Source organism: Callionymus lyra, chromosome 17 (genome assembly GCF_982586985.1).
Source record: "Callionymus lyra chromosome 17, fCalLyr1.hap1.1, whole genome shotgun sequence".
Classification (NCBI taxonomy): Eukaryota; Metazoa; Chordata; class Actinopteri; order Syngnathiformes; family Callionymidae; genus Callionymus; species Callionymus lyra.
The window spans coordinates 18,450,978-18,475,438 of NC_141834.1; the positions used below are offsets into that span (position 1 = coordinate 18,450,978).

Below are 24,461 nucleotides of genomic sequence, written 5' to 3' on the forward strand. Positions count from 1 at the left end.
CTTTTCCTAGTAGCAAGTGGAAAAGTGTCCAACCTCTCTTAAGAGTACAGGTTCAGACACCCGTCCAGGGGAGTCCTCACACACCAGCTCAGGCTCCTTCCCCACCAGAGAGTTTTTGATGTCCCAGGAGCTAGCTAGAAATTGGCTAGCCTCACCCTAGTCCCGACTTGTATCGGATCGTATACCCTTTTGGCCCCTCTCGCAGGTGGTTGAAAGGGCAGGTTGGGGTCCTGGTGACCAGCGTGCCTTGGGTGACCCTACCAGGGGCATTGATCACGTTTTCATTGTAACTCAGCATTATTTGAATTTCTCTCTGTCAGAGTATTGAACCACTTTCCTTTCTATCCATGCAATCACAGGTCATTTGTATAAGATCACATGAGCAAATCATGGGAACAACTCACCGCTATCTAAGCAGAAATGACTAAGCACGATTAGATCAGCAGAACGCATACACTTCAAAAGTTACTCTAGTTCTGACAGGCTTGTACACAGAAAACAGGAACCGTTTCAGAGAAAAAAATTAAACTTATTGCGCACTTCTCTGACGGTGGTTTGGCTCGACTGAAGAGAACAGAGGTATAAATATCAAGAGCGAGGCTTTGAAAACCAGACCAACATGAAGAAGCTCAACAACATGGTGAGTCAGATATTAATCAATTTTCATTATTTACCATTTTAGTTTTAAACTTTTTACTATTCATTATTTTTACCTTCTCTGTAGGAGGCATATTGTCTTTGCATTTTTTTTATACACATTTATACTTCCAACAAAATACATCTAAATACTAAATACTTATAAATACCTTTAAATATTCTGATGAATATTGTTTTATTTTAAGACTAGATATTTTTGTTTTACAATTTTCCATGCTTAAAAATATTAAACTTTTTAAATGTTTGACAGATTTATATACTTAGAAAAATTACATATTTTAATTGTCTTACAGATTGATATACTTAGAAATATTACATATTTTAATTGTTTTACAGATTTACAGTATTTAAAATATTAAATATTTTAATTGTTTTACATATTTAAAGAATTAAAAATGTTATTAAATGTTATTGTGTTACAGATTAATATCCTTTAAAATAATAAACATCTGAATTGTTTTAGCGATTTATATAATTTAAAATATTAAATATTTTAATTGTTGTACAGAATAATACCCTTAAAATATCGAACATTTTGATTGTTTTACAGATTTATATACTTTAAAGTATTCAATATTTTAGTTGTTTAACAGAATTATATACATAAAAATGTCAAAGGTATAAAGGTATTTTACAGATTCTTATATAAATATTAAACATCTATTTTCCTCAAACTATTTTTCTTTAATTAACCACATGCGTCTTTCATCAGCCAAAATATTACGATTTGTGGAAAAAAAGTTCTAACTTCCTGCTTTTTTTCAGAGGTTCATGAATATTCCTAAAGATGATATCACTGTTGAATTATTCATCGCTACACGCCAAAAATAATTTACACCTCTGGCTCTTGCAAATGTCGCAGTGCATCATGGGACTTGTAGTATTAGTGGTAAAGTTCTTGTACTTACTAACATTCTTCACACATGTTCTTTCCTCATCAGCTGCTCCTACCATCCGTGGTCCTGTTGGTCTCTGGAGTCCTCCACCCGGTTTCCCTGGAAGACTCCACCCAAACCTACGACTACAAAGACCCCGTCTCGGGACGGGTCCTCAGGTGCGGCCTGTGCCCCCCCGGGGAGCACGTCCTCAGCCCCTGCACCGCCTACACGCCCACCCTCTGCGGCCCCTGCGCCCAGAACCACTACACGGAGATCAGCAACTTCCTGTCCGGTTGCCTCTTCTGCAACAACTACTGCTCCCAGAACCAGGAGGTGGAGGAGGAGTGCTCCCCGCTGAAGAACCGAGTGTGTCGCTGCAAACCTGGATTCTACATGATGACGGACTTCTGCTTCGAGCACTCCAGGTGCAGACCTGGACAGGGGGTCCTGAGGAGAGGTATTTATTCATGACATGATCAAATATACATTCCATTGAAGAGCCTTTTCTGTTTGTAATGATGTTGATTTTACTGGTAAATCAATTAAAAGGTATTTATATTTTAATTATTTAATTAAAATTAAAATGTTTCAGTGCCAAACAATATATATATTTTAAGTTTAAATAGTTGAAATGTTAAATTCATTCAATATTCTGATGGCACTAATATCAGAAACAGAAAACCCATGTATTGATGTTTTATTTAAATTTATTGTGTTTATTTTATACAAATTATTGTATTTGTATATTCTGTAATGACACAGCAACAAAATGTCACTGTTGTGTTCACGTATAAAGACAATATAAAGAATAAAAGATAAGTTAAAGTTAAACGTGGTTCAGGTCATTTCAAAACTGAACAGTGACTAAATTCTTGTTTTTCCCTTGTTTCATTTGTCAGGGTTTTTTATTCTGAAAGCTAAATAGAAAATCATAGATTACACAAGAAAGGATGCTTAAGAAATCCCAGCCTTTACTCAGCTCTAGTTGATACTTTTTTATACACAATTTTTGATAAAGAAATTATCATTTATTGTCTGATTTATTAAATACTAGTTTTATGATGTGTTCATTAAACAACCTGATTTATTGTTTTTTATTTTGTATATATTCAAACAAATGAGTAAATGAACAGCCCTACTGATGGAAACTACTTTTTTTTGGTGCATCAACCTTTAAATCAGCCAAAATAATCAATTTTAATGAATAAATAAATACGTTTAGGGCTTTTTTTGGTGGACAAAATTGTATTATTTTATTATCAATTCGAATAAGCAACATCATTTGTTGAAAATATCTAAAATATAAAACAGTTTTTATATAAAAAGCGAGGGAAACACACCTGCCAAACAAGTCACAAAAAAGTCACAGTCCTTCACCATGTCTGCTGCAGGAACTTCAGAGAGAAACACCAAATGTGAGAGATGTTCCGAGGGTTTCTTCTCCAGCTCCTCCTCCGCCACAGACTCCTGTTCCAAACACAAAACCTGCTCCAGCAACGAGACTCTTCTGCTCAGTGGCTCGTCCAACTTCGACACCTTGTGCGGCTCCTGCCAGGATCTCGAACAAGGAGGTCAGAGGTCAGAGGATCCGTCCTTGTTGGTGTCGACTCACCTGGGTGTCTTCCACAGGTGAGGCGCTCAGGAAGTTCCTCACGCAGTTCTTCGGCCAGAACAGGATCCGCGTGAGAGCCATGAGGAGATTAATCTCCAGGTGAGTCCAGCTTCCAAAAGTCACCCCTCAGGTGTTGACCAGGATCTGTCGCAGGAATCTTCTCACGATGAAGACCAAACGTGGATCAGGTCTCAGAAGAGGCCGAGCTTCTACCGTGGAAGTCATCGTGAAGTGGATCGCTAGCGCCCCCGACGACGAGCTGTGGAAACTGCAGCAGATGTTGAGGACAGTGAAGCGCGAGAGTCCTGCAAACACATTAACAAAAACACTGGAATCGATTGAAAACAGAAGCCAACACTGCAACTTGACCAGAAGAATGCGTGACTGACATCTGTCTGTTACACATGTTAAATAAATTAGGTATTACCCGAAAACCTCTCTTGGTTTTACATTTTTATTTCAATTAATGATCTAGTCTTGTTGAAGTCAACCATCTTGTAGCAAACTTTTAAAAAGTTGTAATCAAACCCTCGAGTTAAATACACTTGTATTTGTCAGTTATACTTATTTATTATTATTTATATAATTAAAAAATGAAATAAGTTATAGGTCTCAAAACAAATTGGATTAATTGGAAAAAAAGAGATAAAAAACATTGATATAAGTGGCAAAAATGGGATATAAGAAGTAAGTTTTGATTTTATTCTTCCCATATTTGCGCGATTTGGGTTGTCACAGCAGCACACAAAACAATTATTACCATAAAAACTTCAATTAAGATACACATGTTAGAAAAATTAAATATTTTAATTGTTTTACAGATTTATATAGTTAAAAACATTAAATATTTTAATTGTTTTACAGATTTAAAAATGTAAAAATATTAAATATTTGAACTTTTTTACAGACGAATATCCTTTAAAATATTAAATATTTGGATTGTTTTACAGATGTATATCCCCTAAATATGATAAACATTTTAATTGTTTCACAGATTTAAATTATTAAAAATAATGAAGATTTTAATTGTCTTACAGATTTATATGCTTAAAAATATCGAACTTTTAAAATGTATATACAAAAACTATTTTTAATTTAATAATACATTATAATAATTATAAATACAGCACGAATAAAATAGAAATAATAAAACCCAATAAGGACAATTATAAATGACGTAATAAAAAATAAATTAAAAACAATTAATTTTACCACAGAAGGACAGAAGGCTTTCGTCAACTTTGTCTGTTTAATATATTTAAAATCAAAAATATATTATTATATTAATTATACGAATGAATAAAAAAGTCAAAAATATTAAGATTTTAAAATGGTATTAATTTATCACGTAGTTTTTTTTCCCGCCACCATGCGAACCCCACGTTGCGATGCGGATTCCAAACCGATAGAGGGCAGTGTCGCTCCACCTGGTCGCTGTCCACCACCGGGCGCCCCCTCCTTCTCTCCCCGCTCCAGCAGCTCCTCACCCCGGGGGCTTGTCGCATCACGGCGCGGGGAGGAGCTCCGGAGCTCCACGATTGGCTGCTCCTTTTTACTCCAGACGGTTTCGAGGATGTTCCGGAGCGGTGTTCTCTCCACGCCGCCGAAGCACAGACGCTCTCTCCCCGGTTCCGACATGTCGAAAGGCGACTAGCGTCACCGCGAGATTTCTACCCGGAGATAGCAGCTCTTGTGCCCGCAGACATGACCGCGGAGAGGCGCGGACACTTCGCCCGGAGCCAAGCGTGAGCAGAGCCGCGTGTAAACCCGGGGGTCGAGCACCGGCGTCGGCGGCTCCACCTGACACTTCTGTCTGCTGCCTGCGGTTGGATTTACGGGGATTGTCTTCGTGTTTGCTGGACTTTTTTCTCATTTATTCGGATTGAATTTTCAACGAGATGACCGAGGAAGTGTCAGAGGTCCCTAAAGAGCTCCTGGGTGAGTAACAGTAAACCATGTGTCCAAAACCCTTTATATTCTGTGTTTATTCTTACTTTAACTAACATTGTTTTCTATCAACTGATTTCTCAAAGTCAATGCAACTTAAATTAAGGTCATATTTAAAAATGTTTTATATGAAAATGGGTTCTGGAGCACATTTCTTTCTAAATATATATTTTAAAATGACATGTTTAAAACAAGATTCCAGGATTTAACAGGTTTTTAAGTTCTCTGGCTGTTTGTTGTTTAAGTTAATGACACCTCGGTGCAATGTAGGACAAAGACAAACATAATAAAACCAACTAGTATTTACCAAAAAATGAGATAAAATTGACAATTCGAATCACTTTTTCTACTTTTGTGTATCTACCACCAGACAACCATGTAAGTGCAATTTAACCTGGTAAATGTTTTTTTTTTTCTGTGTTAAAAATACTTTTAATTCAACATAAATGACTGGAAGAGTCTGGGATTTTCCCCTTTAATTGATCAACATTACTCAATTACAAAATTGAATTAGTAGTAGCTCATTGGGTCACTTGCGTCCCAAAATGGAACTCTAAAGGCCCCAAGTAGTAAATAAAATGTAAATGCATATATGTTGTGATACCTATCGATATTCAACAGGATTGTTTTGTTTTTTTTTCTTTTAAAATTGTTTAAACTAAAAAATCATAGTTATTTCAGGCTTTATTTACAATAAAGTGTCAGTAAAATTAAATAATGTTTTTTTTATTTACAATTAAGAGGCAAATATTCCCAGTTTGTTATTTTTTATGTTGCAATTTAACTTCCGGCTGCTAGACAGCAGCAGTCTGTGACTACAGGAACAATAGAATCCAGCAAGATCCTAGCGATGACTGAGGATGAGAGGATACACGGTACTATACTCCAGCAGCATTTAAAGCTGATGTTTGGACATATTTAGGTTTTTAAAACGAATAAATGTAGCAACTCCAGAGTCAAGTACTTGGACAAATACTACAAATGTATCCTTGTTACAACAGTATTGCAGTATATCGTATTGTTGCCCCTGTATCGTGAAACGTGTCGTAACGCTTGCCAATACTCACCCGTAGTTATAAGTGCCGTCTACCGGGGGATGTAAAATATTTAAGTTGTGACTCCAGTAAAAAATGAGTTGTTAAAGATCACACCATTAGTCCCGGGAAAAGTTTTATCAACTAAGTGGCGACAAATCTAATGCTAACAAGTGTAACCTTTACGTAACGTGATTATTACGAGATATTGAACTATCGTCAAGAGAATCCCACGATAGAAAACTTGATATATACGAGACAATAATGTAAATCTAACCAACAAACACCTGTTACATGATGAGTTTGTTTGCTCTAGTCCTCCATTAAACTTCTTTATGATGTCAACCGTGTTATCATGACCATTAATAAAGATAAACAAATTAACCGACTTGAATCCTGAGTAAAAAAAGACTTCTGACTCATTGTCAGTCGCTCATGAGGAACTTGAAGAATTCAGCTTCGCCGTGATCGTGTGTCATGGGTCGTTGATTATTGTATTACTTCCATTGATGCAAGACGAGTGTCTTGTCTGCTTACAACTGCAGATATGAACAGAATTCCCCAACTACTCGTCACACTTGGCTAATCTTTGGAGGTTTAAAGTCCATTTTTACATGTTTAGATAACTTTATGAGGCTTAGAATTGACGTCAATGAGAGAAAACTAGCTTCTAACCATTTTTTTTGTTGTTTTACTAAGAATATTTGAATGGCTATTGGATGTAAAAGTAAAATTACATGCGAAAAAATATAAGCAATATATCTAAAATGTTGTGGAAGAGAAATTGCATTATGAACATGTTTACATTCAAGCAGTACTACGTAAGATTTGAAATGTTTTTGGCTCCCCCAACCGTTAGAACAGTATCATTCTCACACTGTTGTAAAAACTTTAAGGGTCCCCGGAGTACTCATGATACTCCTCTTTGAGCCGTGATGGAAATGAATGCAACTGCCATCTCCGGTGCCAATGCCTTAAAGTCATGTGGCAAAGTTGTGTAGTAAATTCAGTTCGAAAAAACCAAACAAATTGTTGTTTGGTTTTTTTTATATTTCCAAAGCTGATGAAAACCAAGTTCATGTTCAATAAATAATCAGGTTCTTACTCTTTCAGCCGTTCGAGAGTAAACGTGGGTTTAGAGTCAAAGATGGTAAATGATTGAAGAGGTCATACTAAGTTAGGATTCGTTTTTAAGCCTGACTAAATGAACATTTGTTTTCCTGGACCAAAAGTCTTGGATTGAATCATCCTGAAGACTTGTTGCAGTTTCTTTGAGTAAATAACTGTTGAACCTTCTGAGCCGTTTCCACTTGGACCACTTACTGTCGTGTCCTTTGATCCGGTGGTTTGAGGGATTCTATGGGATGATGATGATGTATAGATGCCAGCAGCACAGATGTGCTCTGACACAAGTGTGTGTGTGTGTGTGTGGTGGGTGGAGAGGCAGCTGACCCAGTTCTGCTCCATAAGCCACTTTGCCAACCGTGGAAGCTCTCGTGGGTGTGAACAATCGATCGGACCAGTGGAACACACACCCGGCATATGGTTGTCGATCTCTATGAGCTTCTGTTGCATTTAAAGTTCTTCTTCGGGTGCACTTGTTGCTACAAACCCGAACCTGTTAGCAGTGTATCGTACTCAAGTGGACTATCAAGACTGTATTTGTGATAAACTTAAAGTAAAATAATCAAAATTTAGAGAAAATAATGTGAAAACCTGTTTCAAACTCCAAGATGCATTAAGTCCCTCATCATGACCATGTTTCAAACCTATTACTTTATAAATTTCTCCTCCATTTGAAATCTGGGCGAAGGAGAGGTTACAAGAGCAGATTCCATTATGAAGTAATAATGGCTTCACTCCTCCTCCACCCCGCTTTGTTTATACAACGAGTCCCTTGGAAGTGGAGACTTCCAGGATTTTTTGTCACGTGGTGACAAACTTTGAATCTTGACAAATCACAGCAGAGTGGGCGTGGTTACGGTAAAACAAGATTACATCTCCGGAAAAACAAAGCGTCATTTGTAATTTCTCTGTAGTTATGGTCAATTCAAAGAAATAATGATTTTGAAGGCGTCATAATTGTGGCAAGAGTTTAGCGATTCGATACGTATCACGATATAATGGTCAACGATACGATGTATTTTGATACTGTAGCAACAAGGATATATTTGTAGTATTGAGTACTTGCCTCTAACGTTTTTACAGAGCGCATGACTCTTTATAAATTTGTAACCGCTTTCCTTTTAATTGTATCCTCTCGTACTCAGTCATCGCCAGGATTTATTTTTTCCTTTTGGTGCGGTGGACGTAACGAGTGCTGCCATCTAGCTGCCAGAAATTTAATTGTCACGAAAATTAACAAACGAATGAAATATTTGCATTATAATTGTAAATAAAAATCATATTTTATACATACTTTTTTGAAAAACAAACCATAAAACAACTATAATGAAAGAAAAGTAGGATTTGAAAGGCATTTTTAAATATTTTGATAGAAAGATGTATTGTATTGATGTTTTCTTACATCATAATGATTGTTCAGCACTGAATTTGGAAGCCTTGCGCCCCTAAAACAGGTGAATTATAAATGTTCTTATGTATTTGTTGAGCTCATAAATGTAATCGTCTGATTCAAAAATGCAACTGAAGAAAAATACACATTTAAACAAAGATAGAAATCAGAAAATGAACTTTTATTTATGCACGCATGTCGGTGTATTCTAAATGTATCCCCTAATATTTATTCAACCCACAAACAAAATCTGGAAATAACCTCCCGAGTGACTTCTGTCTGATCCAGGCTTTGAAATATTCGTGAGTCTTGAGATGAAACGAAGGAGTTTCTCTCAAATCGAGCATTCAGAGCAGAAGGTGTTTCGCAGAAGAATCGATTCTCTCCGTCTTCGCCGATGATGAGATGTTGCAATCAACCTCCTCGTATTTCACATTCCACCATCACTTCCTCATTTCCATCTGGACGAAGATGTGGAACGAGATGCGATCTTCATTTCCTCACGTTCTATGTGTGTGTGTGCAGAGAGTGTTCGGGAGGCGGTGGGGAGGAAGGTGAAGCTGTCGCTGAGGAGGAGAGTCAAGCTGGAGATCAAAGCCGACAAGACGGAGAACAGAGTCCTGGTGAGTCGACTCCCCCCTGGTTTCAAACATCTTGTGCATTATAGACAAGTTCATCCTCCGCCTGTCTTCTCTCTTCAAGACTACATGTGTTAATCCAGGACACCAGTCTTTTCTCTTTTCTCATTCTCTCTATACGTCATCCATCCTCTTAAGAATGAAAGAACTTTTAGTTGGGGTGTAAGTCTGGATCAGATCACTGATGGAAGGTCTGACCATGAATAGATCTGAAAGTAAGAACCAGAATTTTAATGTTGATCCTGAAAGAAACTGGCAGCCAGTGAAGAGTTTGAAGGATCAGGGATATGTAAGTTCTTCTACTAGAGCGGAATTCTTGCTACAGAGTTTTGTATCAATTGCAGGCGAGACAGATCCTTCTTGTTTAGACACCAAAATAAACTATTGCAATAGTATAAACAAGAAGACACAAACACATGGATTATAAGCTCCAGATCGTGTTGTGCGATGTATTGAAGTGACTAAAAAAAAGCGAATGAAATACAATAAAAATCATTTAATATCAGAGACTTTTAGTTGAACGAGAACTGATTATTTTAATACATTGATCTTTTTAATATTTACATGATCAGTGATAAAGTTTCACACAGTTTTTGCAAAATACACTATAAAAAAAACACAAAATGAAATGGTAGAATTAAAAATCAAAATGATTAATCTAATTCATATACAAAAATAAATAAATGGGGAAATGAATTAGATAAAATTATAAATAAATATTAAAATGGGAGAAGAAATTGTTTCTACTTAATATATTAAATGCCTTTTAATGAATTGGATTTAAAAATATTGATTTTTTTGTTTGGTCATTCTGCAAATTGTTTAAACACTATGCAAATTTCTAAACCCTGGGATAAATATATGGAATTAATACATTTAGACTGACTATGGTTCTCACTATAATAAAATTGTTTGGAAAAACATTGAAAACTTTTGATACTAAAATGATGGAAAGTCTGACCATGAATAGATCTGAAAGTAAGAACCAGAATTTTAAAGTTGATCCTGAAAGAAACTGGCAGCCAGTGAAGAGTTTTAAGGATCAGAGAAATGTGAGTTCTTCTACTAGAGCGGCTCAGAATTTTGTATCTACTGCAGGCGAGACACATCCTTCTTGTTTAGACACCAAAATAAACTGTTGCAATAGTCCAGACCAGACACAAGTGACCATAAACCACATTTCATTGGAAGATTTTGCAACTCATCGGAAAAGCAACGACATAAAACCGTCGTTCATCAGCGACGCTCTCTGGTAGTTAAACGTTAAATATGCTGAAGCAGGAAGGAAGCACTCTCTTAAAACATCCTGCAAAGTGATCGATCCTGATGGTGTGAGTCCTCGTCAGTTTCCCTGCATGTGATCATGTGAGGCAGCATGGTGTGCCACAGCCACTCCTGCAGAGCAAACAATAAAAGCTCTTCTGGTGTCAGACTCGAGCTGGAACTCACTATCTTTTCTTCCTTCAAAAACATGACAGGATGTTCTCCACCTGTCCGTCATTCTTTATTAAAAGGTACCGAGCTGAGGGGAGTCCAGTCTGGACGCGATGATCTCATTTAGTCGACACTCGGGAGCGTCACATGTTTCTTCTTCTTCTTCCGTAATCACTGTTTCTCTCGCTCTCGTCTTCTGCTCACAGTCGTCTGTTTGTTCAGAGTGCTCGGGCAGAACGTTGATAACTCCACCTCGCCGAGTCACTCTCCGGCGCCGTGTTAAATTCCAGAACAACTCCACTGGAATTCCTCACTTCCCACTTCTTTCCATTGTGAGGCCAGTGTGTCGCGCTGGAAGATTATTCTGCGATATCAAGCCATCGTGTTGTTTGATTCACATGAATGAATTTCTAACATTATTTACCTTCTTTTTTTAAACCTTTTATTTTCTCATTTTAAAAAGATTTTGATCATTTTTACTCCGGACACTCAGGTTTCCTCCCACAGTCCAAAAACATACAGAGGTTGATTGAGAACTTGGTGAAATTGTTCATAGGTATGAGTTTGTGTGTGAATGGTTGTCTGTCTTTGCGTGTCCTGTGACAGACTGGCGTCCTGTCCAGGGTGTCCCCTGCCTCTCGCCCTATCATACTGGGATAGACTACAGTCTCCCTGCGACCCCGTTAAGGGATAAAGCCATAGAAAATGAATGAATGAATGAATATATAAATCTTTCTTAATTCTATCAAAACCAAAAATGGATTTTTCATTAAAATGCATTTATGTCATTTTAACGTGCGTTTTCCTTTTATAAATTTACATATTTATTTAGAGAATTTCAATAGAATGTTTATGTAGATGTCATGTATTAAAATACAATATTTTAGTTTATATTTATAATGTTTTATTTTGTTTCCTCACCACCAACATATTTTTATATTTTTACTTCAACAACACTTGCATAAGGAAAACATTAACCTTTTTTTTTTTTTCAACTCCAATATAAATAAAATAAACTTTAAATTGAGACATTAAATGTTACCATATGTGAGCCATTATAATGAGCAGCAAATGTTTGTCGCTGAAAACATGTGACGCAATGTAGTAACGGTTAAATGAGTTTATTATCGGATGCATTTTTTTTCCTAAACCAAGTCAAACGACTTGTTAGCGTCACGTTTGTCTACCGACTGTCGCTGCTTTAATTCAACAAGACTTCTTCTTCATTTGTTGCAAAAGCACTACAACACCTCCTATAGGACTGGCATGTGTACTACATCAGGTTCCAGGAGTTTCCTATGAACGTCTTAATAGTTGTTTTTTTTCTGCACTTTTTAAAATAGTGGTGGAAAATTAGATAAGATTTTTTTTTTTTTCATGTGGGAGTGAAGTTATTCTCCAGCCGTCAACAAATTAAAACATGTGTAGTAAATAAATAAAAACACACAGGTTGAGTTTAATGATGACTTCTTTATCGCCGCAAGCGGTTTATTATATTGTTGTCGTATATCAAGGTGTGTATTCACGGCCGACCTTCTTGTTTGAGAACCGCACCTGAGAAAAATCCAGAGTTTAAATCCTCGTCTCTTCCTCTTCTGAACCATGAGGCCTGTAATTAGCAGGAAGTGAGCGACGTGACCCAGTTTGACTCTCCTAGATTATCACCTCTAATGTCCCCTCGTGGGAACCTGCCAGCACCAGTGGCTTTAGCTCTGAGAAGATTCCACTGTCGTCTGAAGAAGATCAACTCTGTCAAGTGTTTCAGTCGTACATCATCGACTCTAACATTTCAGAACATCTTCAGACACAAACTGTCCTGGTGTAGGTGGACGAGGGTCCTGGTGTAGGGGGACCAGGGTCCTGGTGTAGGTGGACCAGGGTCCTGGTTATGAAGTGGTTAATTCTGCTGCATGTCCTCTGTGGGTTCTATGAAGATATGCTGGTAATTATTAGTGTAATTGGGGTTAAATTCAGAGCAAACCGGGCAGGAATGTGTGTCAATGAGGTGAAGATTTCTCTGCTCGTAACACAGTTACTGAATCCTACATTGTTCTGCCCGGAGAACTTTGAATAGTCGACTAGAAACTGATCATTGATTTACAGGAGTGTGTGGAAATATTAAGACACTTAAATAACTCAATTTGTATCGATTTTATTCAATCATTTGTTTGAAACTTTTTTATTTGGAAGCAATATTAGGAAGCTAAGCTAAAGGAACAATAAAATCCCACAAGCCATGACTGAGGATGAGAGGATACACTTGTCTCCAGCAGCTTTTAAAGCTTGTTTTCAAAATGAATGAAAGCAGTAAATAAATAGAGGGTGTAAGAAAATATTGATACACATATTTTTCGCAATACTGTATCAACACTTTATTTACGTTGTAATATATATTGTTTATATATACATATATATATATATACCTAATTTTTTTAATATTCATTTTTTGGATTTCAAATTATAAATATTTTGAATCATATTTATTTGGTTATTTATATTCCAATAAATGTTGTTTTTTTTTTACAATTAACGTGCAAATATTTAGAGTTTATTCATTTTTTTTGTTGCAATTAAACTTCAGGAATCAGTCTACGTGCCCTGCAGCTAAAGTTCAAATCAAATTCTGCGAGATCCTAGTAGTGACTGAGGACGAGAGGATACAGCTGATGTTTGGACATATTTTGGTTTGAAAACAAATGAAAGCAGTTACGACTTTGTCAAGAGTCATGTGGTCTGTACATTTTAGCGACACCAGAGTCAAGTACTCGACGATACTACAAATATATACTTGTTACTACGGTTTCACAATACATCGAATATATCGGATCCTTGCCCATGTATCGTCATACGTATCTTCATGATTTGACCCGATGATTTATGTCCATTTGTTTTGCTGAATCTAAACTTTATTTATACCAAGGGCCAAAATCTTTTAGCACTCTTGGTCTCAGGCTGAGGTAACTTTAGATTTGCAAAACTGTAGCTTTGAGTATGAAATTCCCATCAAATTCCTTTCCTTCAACGTAGATGTCACTGTCATTGGAAGTGATGCGTATAATTGTAATCCATAATCCTTGATACTTAGTTCATCTTAATACTTCATTTTTGGGGTTTTTAAAAGTCAGAGCAGAAATTACAGACTTGTCTTGCTTTTGGGATCTTCTTTTTTACGTGTACTACTTCTCACCTGTACTCCTAACTTCAGGTACTTGATAGCTGAAGACCCATTTAAAAGATGGCTGAACAATAGATTTGTCCGATGTCTGTTGCGCCCAGTCATCAAAATGAAAACCCCTCGTGGAGTAATCCCATTAGATACACCCCTCTGGTTCTAATCTCACTGCCCCCTTTTGCTTTCCCTCCCTGAACATTTGTATTGGAATCAAACCGTTCATGTTGATTTGCTTCGTCATTGTGTGACTAATAAAAGCCTGGACTTGACGAAAAGCAGATGTTTTGAACCATTAGCTCTTCATCTCTTCATGTTTGCTTTGGTTTAAGTGCTTCCTGGTGATGTAATGACAGAATAAATCTCTTTACTTAGACTCAATATGGTCGTGATTAAACCAGATATGACTTGAACGTGAGCTTGTTCGATTCGTTTTGTACGAACCAGACGGATTTCTTTCCGCTCCATAAACGTAATTCTCGTCTTATTTCCACCATCTCTTGGTTTCAACACCCCATAAAGCCAGGAAGCGTGTTTTTATTTTCGGTTGGAAGGTCCCTGGGGAGGTATGAAGACGCTCCTCAGCGAGCCATCATCATGCAAGCCCCGCCCACATCCATTCATCTTCATTATTTCATAGGTGGAGGTCATTGTCACTCACACGGCTTCGGGGTCGTCGGTAATAGTTTTGGGTTTACGATGTCACGGTGTTGGACTTCATCCATGTCTGTTTTTTTTCTATTGAGAAAGTAGAATAAATAGATTTTCTTAGTTTGAATCTGTTTTGTCAATTTGTTGTATCATTACAGAATATAAAAAATGAATAATACTAATGAAATTTAAAAAAAAAATAAAATACAATATATTCAAATAAAATAAGTAACATAACCATAAATTGATGTGTAATTAAATATTAATAATTCATGAAATAAAATACATTACGCTTATTTAATGTATTCAAAAATATATATATACATATATATTTGTAGTATTGTCGTGTACTTGACTCTGGTGTTGTAGAATCTACAGACCACATGACTCTTGACGAAGTAGTAACTGCTTTCATTTTTTTGAGACCAAAATATGTCCAATCATCAGCTGTATCGACTGTATCCCCTCGTCCTCAGTCAACATCACGATAACATGGAATTTGATTGTTCTTTTGGCCGCAGGAGAACTGCTTCCTGGATTTTCATTTCAACATAAAATAACAATAAATGAATAAACGCTGTGAATATTTGCATGTTAATTGTAAAAAGAAATATATATATATATATATATATATATATATATATATACACACTTTATTGGATTAACTATGAATTTATTTACATATATATATATACATTATATATATCATTTAAAAAAAGATATATGAAGATTTAAAATAACTAACTATATTTATTCACATAAATATATATTAAAAATGTAAATACAGTGCTGTTGAATATTTATATAGTATCATGAAAAATATGTCTTTTCTTACACCCCTAGTATTTATCGCGTCATTTGGTCTGAATATTTTCCGGGGTCAAGGTTCAAGAGCTTGGATGACGGGCGGCTCTTCAAGGGTGTCCATGGGCGGTTTAAGCCGGTCCGGTCTGAAGGCAATTTGTTGCTGAAATTGCACGTCTGTCAACGTTTGTCATCGGATCTAATTGAAGGAGGTTTGTGGGTCAGAGCGGGCGAGAGGAATTGATTGGCTAACAATGATGTTTCGAAGCGCGTCGCAGTCGTGTCGATGATCACAAGAGAGTCGGATATTTGGCAACATTCCTGTCACTCGACCCAACCGACAGTTCGTGTCACAGTTAGTCAGCACAAAACCCACTGAAGTGAGTCACCAGGGCAGACTTGAGATGCACGGCTGGTTCCTGATACACTGCAGGACTCTTTTACACAGTCTTTGAGAAAGTGGAAGATTTCCTTTCTTTTTTATTAGCCTTTTTTTATTTCTATTAACGTGGTCACACCGTGCTGGAGACTTAAGAGATGAAAGGAAAGAAGTTATAATCCGCTATTTTAATATAATTATTGCGATTAAATATAATTTCAAGTGGGTTCATACTGATTTCAACAGTGGCACATTTTGAAATCACAGCCCGGGTCCGTGTTTTAAACTGTATTATTAATGTAAAATTCATTAAAAACACTTATGTTATTATAAAAAAAATACAACTTTTTATAAATGTCACACAGGCTTTTTTAATCAGGCAATATTATTGACCAACATCTATTATTATTATCAATATTTTATACCTTTTAAATCAGTTAAAATGTCATGAAATAGCTTAAGGAGACGGTAGTTTTTATGGTGTTCTTTTGCGCAACACACACAAAAAGAGCGAAGAAGAAAGCGCAGCAAGAGTCGTTTCCAAGGGTTTGTGATTTTCTCTTCCGCTGCTTTACACTCGTTTTGAGAAAGAAGATGGAAATTTGTTTCTCCGTTTTTGAGTTATTATGCAGGTTTACAACCCACTTGTTGGGGGTTTAAATTAGTGATGGTCTGATGAAGCTTCATGAAGCAGTGTCGTTATCTTCAGCGTCCACTAGATGGCGTCTCTCCGCTACTTACCTTTGTTTCGAACAACTGTTCTAATGAAACATCATTTGTAAACTGATGGCGCCCCCTACTGACCTCTGAGAAAACATGACACTGTTTCATGAAGCTTCAGCAGACCATCGCCAGTTAAAATCCTTTTAAGATATTATTAATTTATTTTTGGTGGTTTAAATTAAGGTTTTTAAATCACATTGTTAAACGTATTTTGAACTATGAGTTTGTATTATAAAGAATGTGACAATATGTATCATGATATAAGGATATTGTGATACTGTAGGAACAACAATATATATAGTTTATTTTAATTAATTTAATGATAGTAATATTATCATATATCAACGATTAATGCATTAAAACTGAGGGATCTATATTTGTGTTTCATAACAGAAGAAAAACAAGCTAAATGAAGTGAATATTTGCCTTTTAATTCCAAATAAAAAAAAATGGATACTGTTTTGTTGAATTAAAAAAAAAAATTGCGATCTTTAAGCGTATCAATGTTTTCAATCATTCAATTTCAAATATTGAAGCATTTATATATATTCATACCACCTCCGAGTCACATTATTGAGTTGTATCCGTCTCTGTCTCTTTGCACAAAGAGGATGGGGGACGCCAATTTCTCACAAGCGAGGACCCCCCTCCCTCCCTCCTGCTATTCCCTCCTTCTTTTATCCTCACATTGCCTTTGTTGCCTCAGCCATCCTTCGCTCTCACTGTCCCGTCGTCGTACCTGCCTCTCTCTCTCTCTCTCTCTCTCTCTCTCCTTTTGTTCTTTAAAAAAAAAAGAAAATTACACCCCTCCTTTCTCACCCCCCCTCTTCTCTCGCTCCCCATCATCCCCGCGGGTTTTGCGCTGATATCCTATTTAGCTACAAATGTTGGCGCCTCACTCTTTTGTGTCTGGCATGTATGCTGATGAATGAACTCCTGTGATTCCTGCTCTTGGAACATAAACACACGGTGATCTTGCAAGGACCCCCCACCCGTCCCACCCGTCCCCCCATCACCTTATCTCCCAGAACAGCTCCCAGGAGACGCATATCAGTGTTCAGTGATGACTCTTCTAGCCTGGTCATGTTTCTGTGTACACAACATTTTTTTTTTTATTGAGCTGCCTTTTTTAAATCCCTCATTTGAATTGTTTGTTTGTTGTTGTACACGTTAATTAAATATTTTAAAAAAGAACGTAAAACCCAAACCTGAACATCCAGAGCTCAGCTGTGGTCCGATGAAGACCACCCAATCAAATCAGTCGTACAAGTCGAGCCTCGAGTCTCTTTGTTCCGCCCTTCGCTCGTCTCCATAATGATGAACAGCATAGTGATAAAAAAAATATTAATGTCTTTCTGTTAACGCGTCCCCTGGCAGACTGTAGTAGTAGTACTAGCGGGGGGGTACACACCCTGCAGAGATCAGTTTTAGTCCAATTTAGACCCTTGGAGATATTTGTGTCTCATTCAAGGAAGGCTGTATATTTGTTGGCTCTACTTTTGCTTCAATCGACCGCTTTATTAAACTGTTATGTCCATTAATCCATCATCTTCTGGCGTCTGTTGTGAGTGTCATTGAGGAAATCTTCTCATGTCTTACAACACTATTGAAATGGATCAGTGGCATCAGAACATTGACATAATTAAAGTTTAAAACCTTGAAACTTTCCATTTTTATTGTAATGTTTTTTGTTTTTTTTAATCATTTCATTAATTTCTATAATTTAATCCATTTATTTATATGCTGAAAGGAATTTGTTGTTTTTTTTATAATTGAATTTAAAAATAAAACATTTTTTTCTTCTTCTCATAGAGTTTGATATTGTAATTCCAATAGTTAAAAACAACAATTCTATATTAAAAAATGTTTTGATTCGTAGCATTTTTAAATTCAATATAAAAATTATTGGTATAATGGAGCCGCTAGACATTACCAATGGAGTACAGAGCTACTTGATCGACCTTTCAGCCAATCATGTGACACTATTATACTAACATTTACTTGTTTAAAATGTTGTACTTTTTTGTAATTATTGGAATATTTTTGTAATATCGAACTCTATATAAGGGTCATGCATTTTGTATGATTTAAATCATTTCATTAAAAAAACTAAAAACTAAATTCAACCTTTCGATACGCGGATGGATGGATGGATGGATGGATATAGATATAGATGTAGATATAGATACAGATATAGATAGATTGACTTTATTAATCCCTCTGATTGGGGAAATTGGGTTTCCAGTACACAGCAGATGATAGTCTCGTAAAAACAAGAACAAAGTGCAACAAAAAAAAAACTAAGCGCAAGGGACAACAAAGTGCAAAAGAAATTACTCAATAAATACAAATGGAACCTTTCAATATAGAAATTATTGCAGTCAATTTAAAAAAAAAAAGGATTCTTTAATAGTTTCAAATAAGTTTGAAATGTTAGATTTAACAATTCAATATTCTGATGACTCTGAAATACTTGGTTATACAGTTTAAAACCAATCATGGGGAAAATAATTATATGACATTTTTGATTACTTTTTCTTTATTTACAGAAGGAATTTCAGTTGTTTACTTCTCTTCATGGGCAAGGAAACTAAATAAAAACCACAGTAAAGTTAATAAAAATACCCGTCTTCACAGCGGAACTAGCTAAAAGATAAAGGAAGTGATAAAAAGAGGTCTCACAACTGTAACACGCCGTTGTCTTTTATGGTTTCCCTGAACATCATTCTCCCCTTCATCAACCCCACTTGTTGTCACAAGAGTCACACTCTGGTCATTCATAGAACCACAGTTATGCATGTCCTGAAAACATGTTCATCTGAGAATAAGAGAAGTCTAGGATTGTTCATGTTTCTTCTGTGAGCTCTGTTGAGCTGCTGTGGTTGTTTTGGTGCAGAGTGAGTCTGCTGAGTCAGCGGCTTGTCTTGGCTCGCTAACGTTTGGTGTCACAGTCTCACGGGCCAGAATACTTTCTGGGATCCAGTCTGGATGACATCATCATCATCATCATCATCATCATCATCGGGAAATAGTGATCACATTCTTCCTGTTCTCTTGGTCACTTTTCTTTTGGACTTTGGGACATTATTTATCACTCAAAGGTCAGCGCTGGAGGGCATCAACATGTGACCTTTCTGTGTGGAGTTCATATGTTCTCCCTGTGTTGCGTGGGTTTACTCCGGACACTCCGGTTTCCTCCCACAGTCCAAAAACATACAAAGGTTGATTGAGAACTTGGGGAAATTGTCCGTAGGTATGAGTGTGAATGGTTGTCTGTCTTTGTGTGTCCTGCGATAGACTTGCGTCCTGTCCAGGGTGTCCCCCGCCTCTCGCCCTATGATACTGGGATAGACTCCAGCCCCCCTGAAACCCCCATAAGGGACTTAGCGGCAGAAAACGAATGGATGGATTGAGGTGTTATTAATCAAAAAGTGCTTTGAATAGGGGAAACCAAAATTTGTATATTGGACTCCGACGATACGATACGAATCATGATACAGGATCAACAATACAATAATTAGTGATACTGTAGCAACAAGGATATATGTGTAGTATTGTCCAGTACTTGACTCTGGTGTTGTAGTATTTACAGACCACATGACTCTTGACGTAACTGCTTTTGTTTGTTTTCAAACCAAAATATGTCCAAACATCTGCTTTAAAAAGCTGCTGGAGTCACTGTATCCTCTCGTCCTCAGTCATTGCCGGGATCTCCCAGTATTTCATTGTTTCTTTAGCTGTTGAGGATGTAGACTGCTGCCATCTAGCTGCCGGAAGTTTAACTGCAACACAAAAATGAGCAAAACTTAAAAACTTGATTCATTTTATTTTATACACACCTTATTAAATAATTAATGTAATATATATGAGATCTATGATAAAAATAAAAATATGTTGTTGTTTTTTCTATTTAAAAAAAAGTATTGTGACATGTATTAAACATTTTCTTGCACCCCTAGTGATGGACAGACGGTCCACAGTGCTGTTGAATATCCATACGGTATCGTAAAAAAAAAAAGTGTTAGCTATCTTTTCACCCCTACCCATAATGCAGTGCAGCAGTTCAAGCTTATAAAAGAGCCAGAGGTTCGGATGCCGTTCATGTCCTCGTAACACATGTTTACGATGTTGAATCGCCTTCACTACACACTCGTCTTCCTTTCAAAAGCGGACAAAAAGAAACACCACGTGGCTGGGAAGGATCCGGCGACGCATGAGCAGCACTTAGAGACACGACGGGTGAATAAAAGCATATTTATGAGGGGGACGCATGAGGAGGTGCAGATTTCCTGCGGTTGACGACTTCCACACATGAACGGCCGTAGATCAAACTTATCCGGGAGACGCCGGCCATCAGCAACATGGAGACTCATTGACATTCTCAGACACGGCTGGAGCAGCAGCAGCAGCTACTTTTACGTGTCAGCAAGTGTCTGTCGGCGCACACACTGTGTGTATTCATAAACGTGTGTGAAGTACAGGCTGAGTGGTTGCCATAGAAACGCAGTGTATGTGTAGGGTGGTGGTGACTCGAGGAGGGATGGGGGGGGGTGGACATAATGTTTATGGAGTGGTCGGCACATGAGGTTTACAGCAGGGAAGATAATCTGGGAATTTAAACTTTACGCTCGACTGATCTTTGTGTATGTTTGAGTCTTTGATGTGATGCAGACGCATAATTGTGAGTTTCCTTGAATGTAACATCTTTGTGTGTGTGTGTGTGTGTGCATGTGTGTGTGTGTGTTCAACAGAGTCTAATAGCAGATGCTCTGTGTGCTCCAGTGCTGCTGCCATCTGGTTGGTCTGGATGGAGGCGAGTGTGAAATCTCTGAGTCAGTGAGATTTCAAACTTGCTCGGTCCAGGGTGACGGTCAGGGGCCGGTGGGGGGGTCTGGTGTGTAGTCGGCCGTCAATCATTGATGATTGGATTAGATTATGAACCAGGTTCATAAAATTCTGGGGGCCAGGATTAATTAATTGAGATCTAAAAGTTTAATATTCTGATGACACTGATACAAAAACCAATATCCTTTTTTAAATTGTTAAATTTTACTTTTAATTGAAATGTTTTTTAATTGAATTGTGTATTTTCCATGTTGAAAGGTTTCTTTTTTTCATTTTTTTTTTAAGCATTGCATTATTTATTTATGTTTTAATTATTATTCAATGATCTCTATATTGAACGTTTTCATTTGTTTTTGTTCTTAATACTTGAATTAAATTAATCCAATATTAAAAAAAAGAAGTAAATAAAACATTTGTTTTTTGTGTTCATAGCCTTTTAAATTCATTATAGAACTGTTAATAATACTGGTGCTTTACTGATAATGGTACCAAAAAGCATCTTTTTACACATAGATTAAAAATTTCTAATTCCAATAATAAAAAAGAAAATCATAAATTAAATCTATTTTAAAACATACTTTACATTTAAAGTAAAAATAGTGGCACTTTTATACCGACATTCTTATATTGAATTTGCTCCAGCTCACATATTTTACCTGATACTTCCTCTTCCTGCCCGAGTGTTGCTGCCAACTCTCTGGCTTCTTCCCAAAAATCATGCACGCTGAGTTTTGACAACCGTCCACGCTTGAAAACATGAGGTTTTTTGGCTGTATGTTCCAACTTTCTTCTACACGAGTAAATATATTATGTGAACCACTTCTTCTTCTGTGGAAAACACACCTATGAAGACACAGAGCATCAGCTTTTGCTTTGGGACCTTGTCTCACTGAGTCAAATTCAAGTTAAATTGTTATTTAAACTCATAAATATTACAATTATACGTTATTTTAATTGTATTTATTTATTTTCCTCTTCTTCATATTTTATAATTCGTATTTAAATTGTTGTTATTTATGTGTTTCCATTAATGATGAATATACATATACTATTTGAATAAAAATTCAATAAAAACCTGTTTTTAATATCAATTATTATTCTTTAAAGATTGGTATCAGAAGTCTGCTGCTGAGGCTAGTATCATGTTTGTACTCCATATTCCAGAGGAGATAATGCTGGTAAGTAATGGCGAGAGTTAAGTGTAGCCGTGGTGACCGGTGCTCTTCAGGAGAGGTTATCTTTGGACACACAGGCCTGGTTGTCGCCTCTAATCACATCAAACCGCACAAATGCTGCCTGTGGAGTCCAGAGCGAAGGATGCTGGGTAAAAGAAAAAAAGGGGCTTTTAAATCAATGTTCCATATTAAGTCCCAGATTATTATTTCCTTCATGACTTGCCGGTCAGTTCTCAAGATTCCTACTGATTGAGTGATTCGATGATGCTTCGAATATAAAGATGTTTTGTTCTGTAGTAAAACTAAACGTGTGAACTTTGGTCCAAAATCATGTCTGTTTGCGCGAAGACAAGAATTCCCGACGAGGTTGAAACCTAAGGACGAGGACAGTTTTGTCATTCCTGCTCTTTGTCTCTCATGTTTGCACCGGCGAGGCCTCGCTCTGAAGCCTTTCATCTCGATGACTCAACTGCTGGAGTGTGTCATTGCTGGGCTGTTGTAAAAGCTATTGTCACCGAGTGTGTACTTACACTTGTCTTTATTCTCTCTCTCTCTCAGGCGCTCGCCTCTCATCGCGTCTACCTGCTGACCGCTCGCATCCCCACCAAGGTAAATGTTCTGTCAAAGTTTTTTCTTTATTATTATTAACTAATGTACGACAAAAACATTAATTTCTTATTCAAAACACCAATTAAAACTTGGTCAAACTATAACTCTGTTATTTGAGAAACAATTAAATACAGTTAAGGATAATACACATTTAATTAGAAACAATAAATAAAGTTTAATCTCGTTAAATGCAACTTTGGTTAGAATTTTTTATTGAAAATGACGTGTTTATTTTCCAACAGTGTAATCGCTACAATATAAACCGTCGTAAAAAATGGTGTCTTGAGCCACCACAGACATTTTATTATTGTATTATTGCTTTTATTATGTTTTTATTATATTATATTAAGTGTTTTCGATATTATTTTTAATATGTGTACTGTTTGTTCTAATAAAACAATGATTACGATACAATACAAGAAGCTCCTCTTCACGATACGATGCAAAAAATATTTACTCAATTAATTAAAAGATAATTCTTTTTTTTTATATGCAATGTGTCATCATTCTTCACAGTTAGTTAGTAAGTGTTTGAGAATGTAATAGTCTAGACCGCTTTCTTACCTCAAAAGCAGAAGTTCTTTGGTTCAGCACATGAGTTGCAACGATGTTCGTATTGTAGTTAAAACTGTGTCATTGAAGCTTGAGCTTCTTAAAACTTGAGAAAATATTGATATATTCTTCTTTAATTATATAGCCTGCGACCACTTTTACAATGTAAAGAAAAAAAATATTCGAATAATATTTAAGTTTTACGATAAATTCCAACCTTTCAATCTATTTGACGACAAGAACCGTGTGATTTGTGGTTAACTGTAGTTATCTCTTATCCTTTCACTACATAAAATCAGGTGGTTTTATGAATTCTCTTTTCTGCAGCTGTTGATCTGACGTGTCAACCTTTTATCAGCTCAACTCCCTTTTACTTTGCACCACGACTGGGCAAAGAGTCAATGCGGATACGTTTGTTGCAAAGGCTCTTTTTAATCCTACTTAATGCACCATTTTGTCCTCAAATAATCTTTACCACTAGAACACACTCGATGTTTGAACAACAGTTGTTTTTGTAACCTTAAGCGTTTTAAACTGTAAATACAAAGAGTGTATGAAAATATAGATCCACTTAAGAAATACTAAATCCTTTTACTATACTATACTGTATTCAATCATAGTTTTTTATGGTTTGCATTTCATAATAACTTGATTTTATTAAAAAAAATTATTTACAATTAAGTTACAGAAATGTATGCTAGTTTTATGTTGTAATTAAAAGTTTTGGAGCTAGATAGCAGGAGTCCATTACTTCCCTCTGCAGCTAAATGAACAGTGAGATCCTGGCGATGACTGAGGACGAGAGGATACAGTGACTTAAATTTTTTGGACATATTTTG

The 24,461-nt window shown here is 36.4% G+C and overlaps 2 protein-coding genes across 8 annotated transcripts in view; both read left to right on the forward strand.

The window, feature by feature from the left end:
• The first annotated feature begins 539 nt into the window (after positions 1-539).
• On the forward strand, positions 540-3,571 carry LOC148062861 (tumor necrosis factor receptor superfamily member 11B-like). Its single transcript, XM_087812942.1, has 5 exons — positions 540-640; positions 1,599-1,992; positions 2,927-3,106; positions 3,165-3,246; positions 3,301-3,571. The coding sequence occupies exons 1-5, from the start codon at positions 620-622 to the stop codon at positions 3,533-3,535; spliced, it is 912 nt and encodes a 303-aa protein (XP_087669068.1). The 5' UTR covers positions 540-619; the 3' UTR covers positions 3,536-3,571.
• Positions 3,572-4,728: 1,157 nt separating this feature from the next.
• LOC148062862 (F-actin-uncapping protein LRRC16A-like) overlaps positions 4,729-24,461 on the forward strand; it is a 56,362-nt gene continuing 36,629 nt past the window's right edge. For all 7 annotated transcript variants that reach the window (XM_087812296.1, XM_087812300.1, XM_087812298.1 and 4 more), the window contains exons 1-3: positions 4,729-5,085; positions 9,169-9,266; positions 23,020-23,070. In XM_087812296.1, the coding sequence (XP_087668422.1) occupies positions 5,046-5,085; positions 9,169-9,266; positions 23,020-23,070 (189 nt within the window). In that variant the 5' untranslated portion in view covers positions 4,729-5,045. The remainder of the gene's footprint in view (positions 5,086-9,168; positions 9,267-23,019; positions 23,071-24,461) is intronic.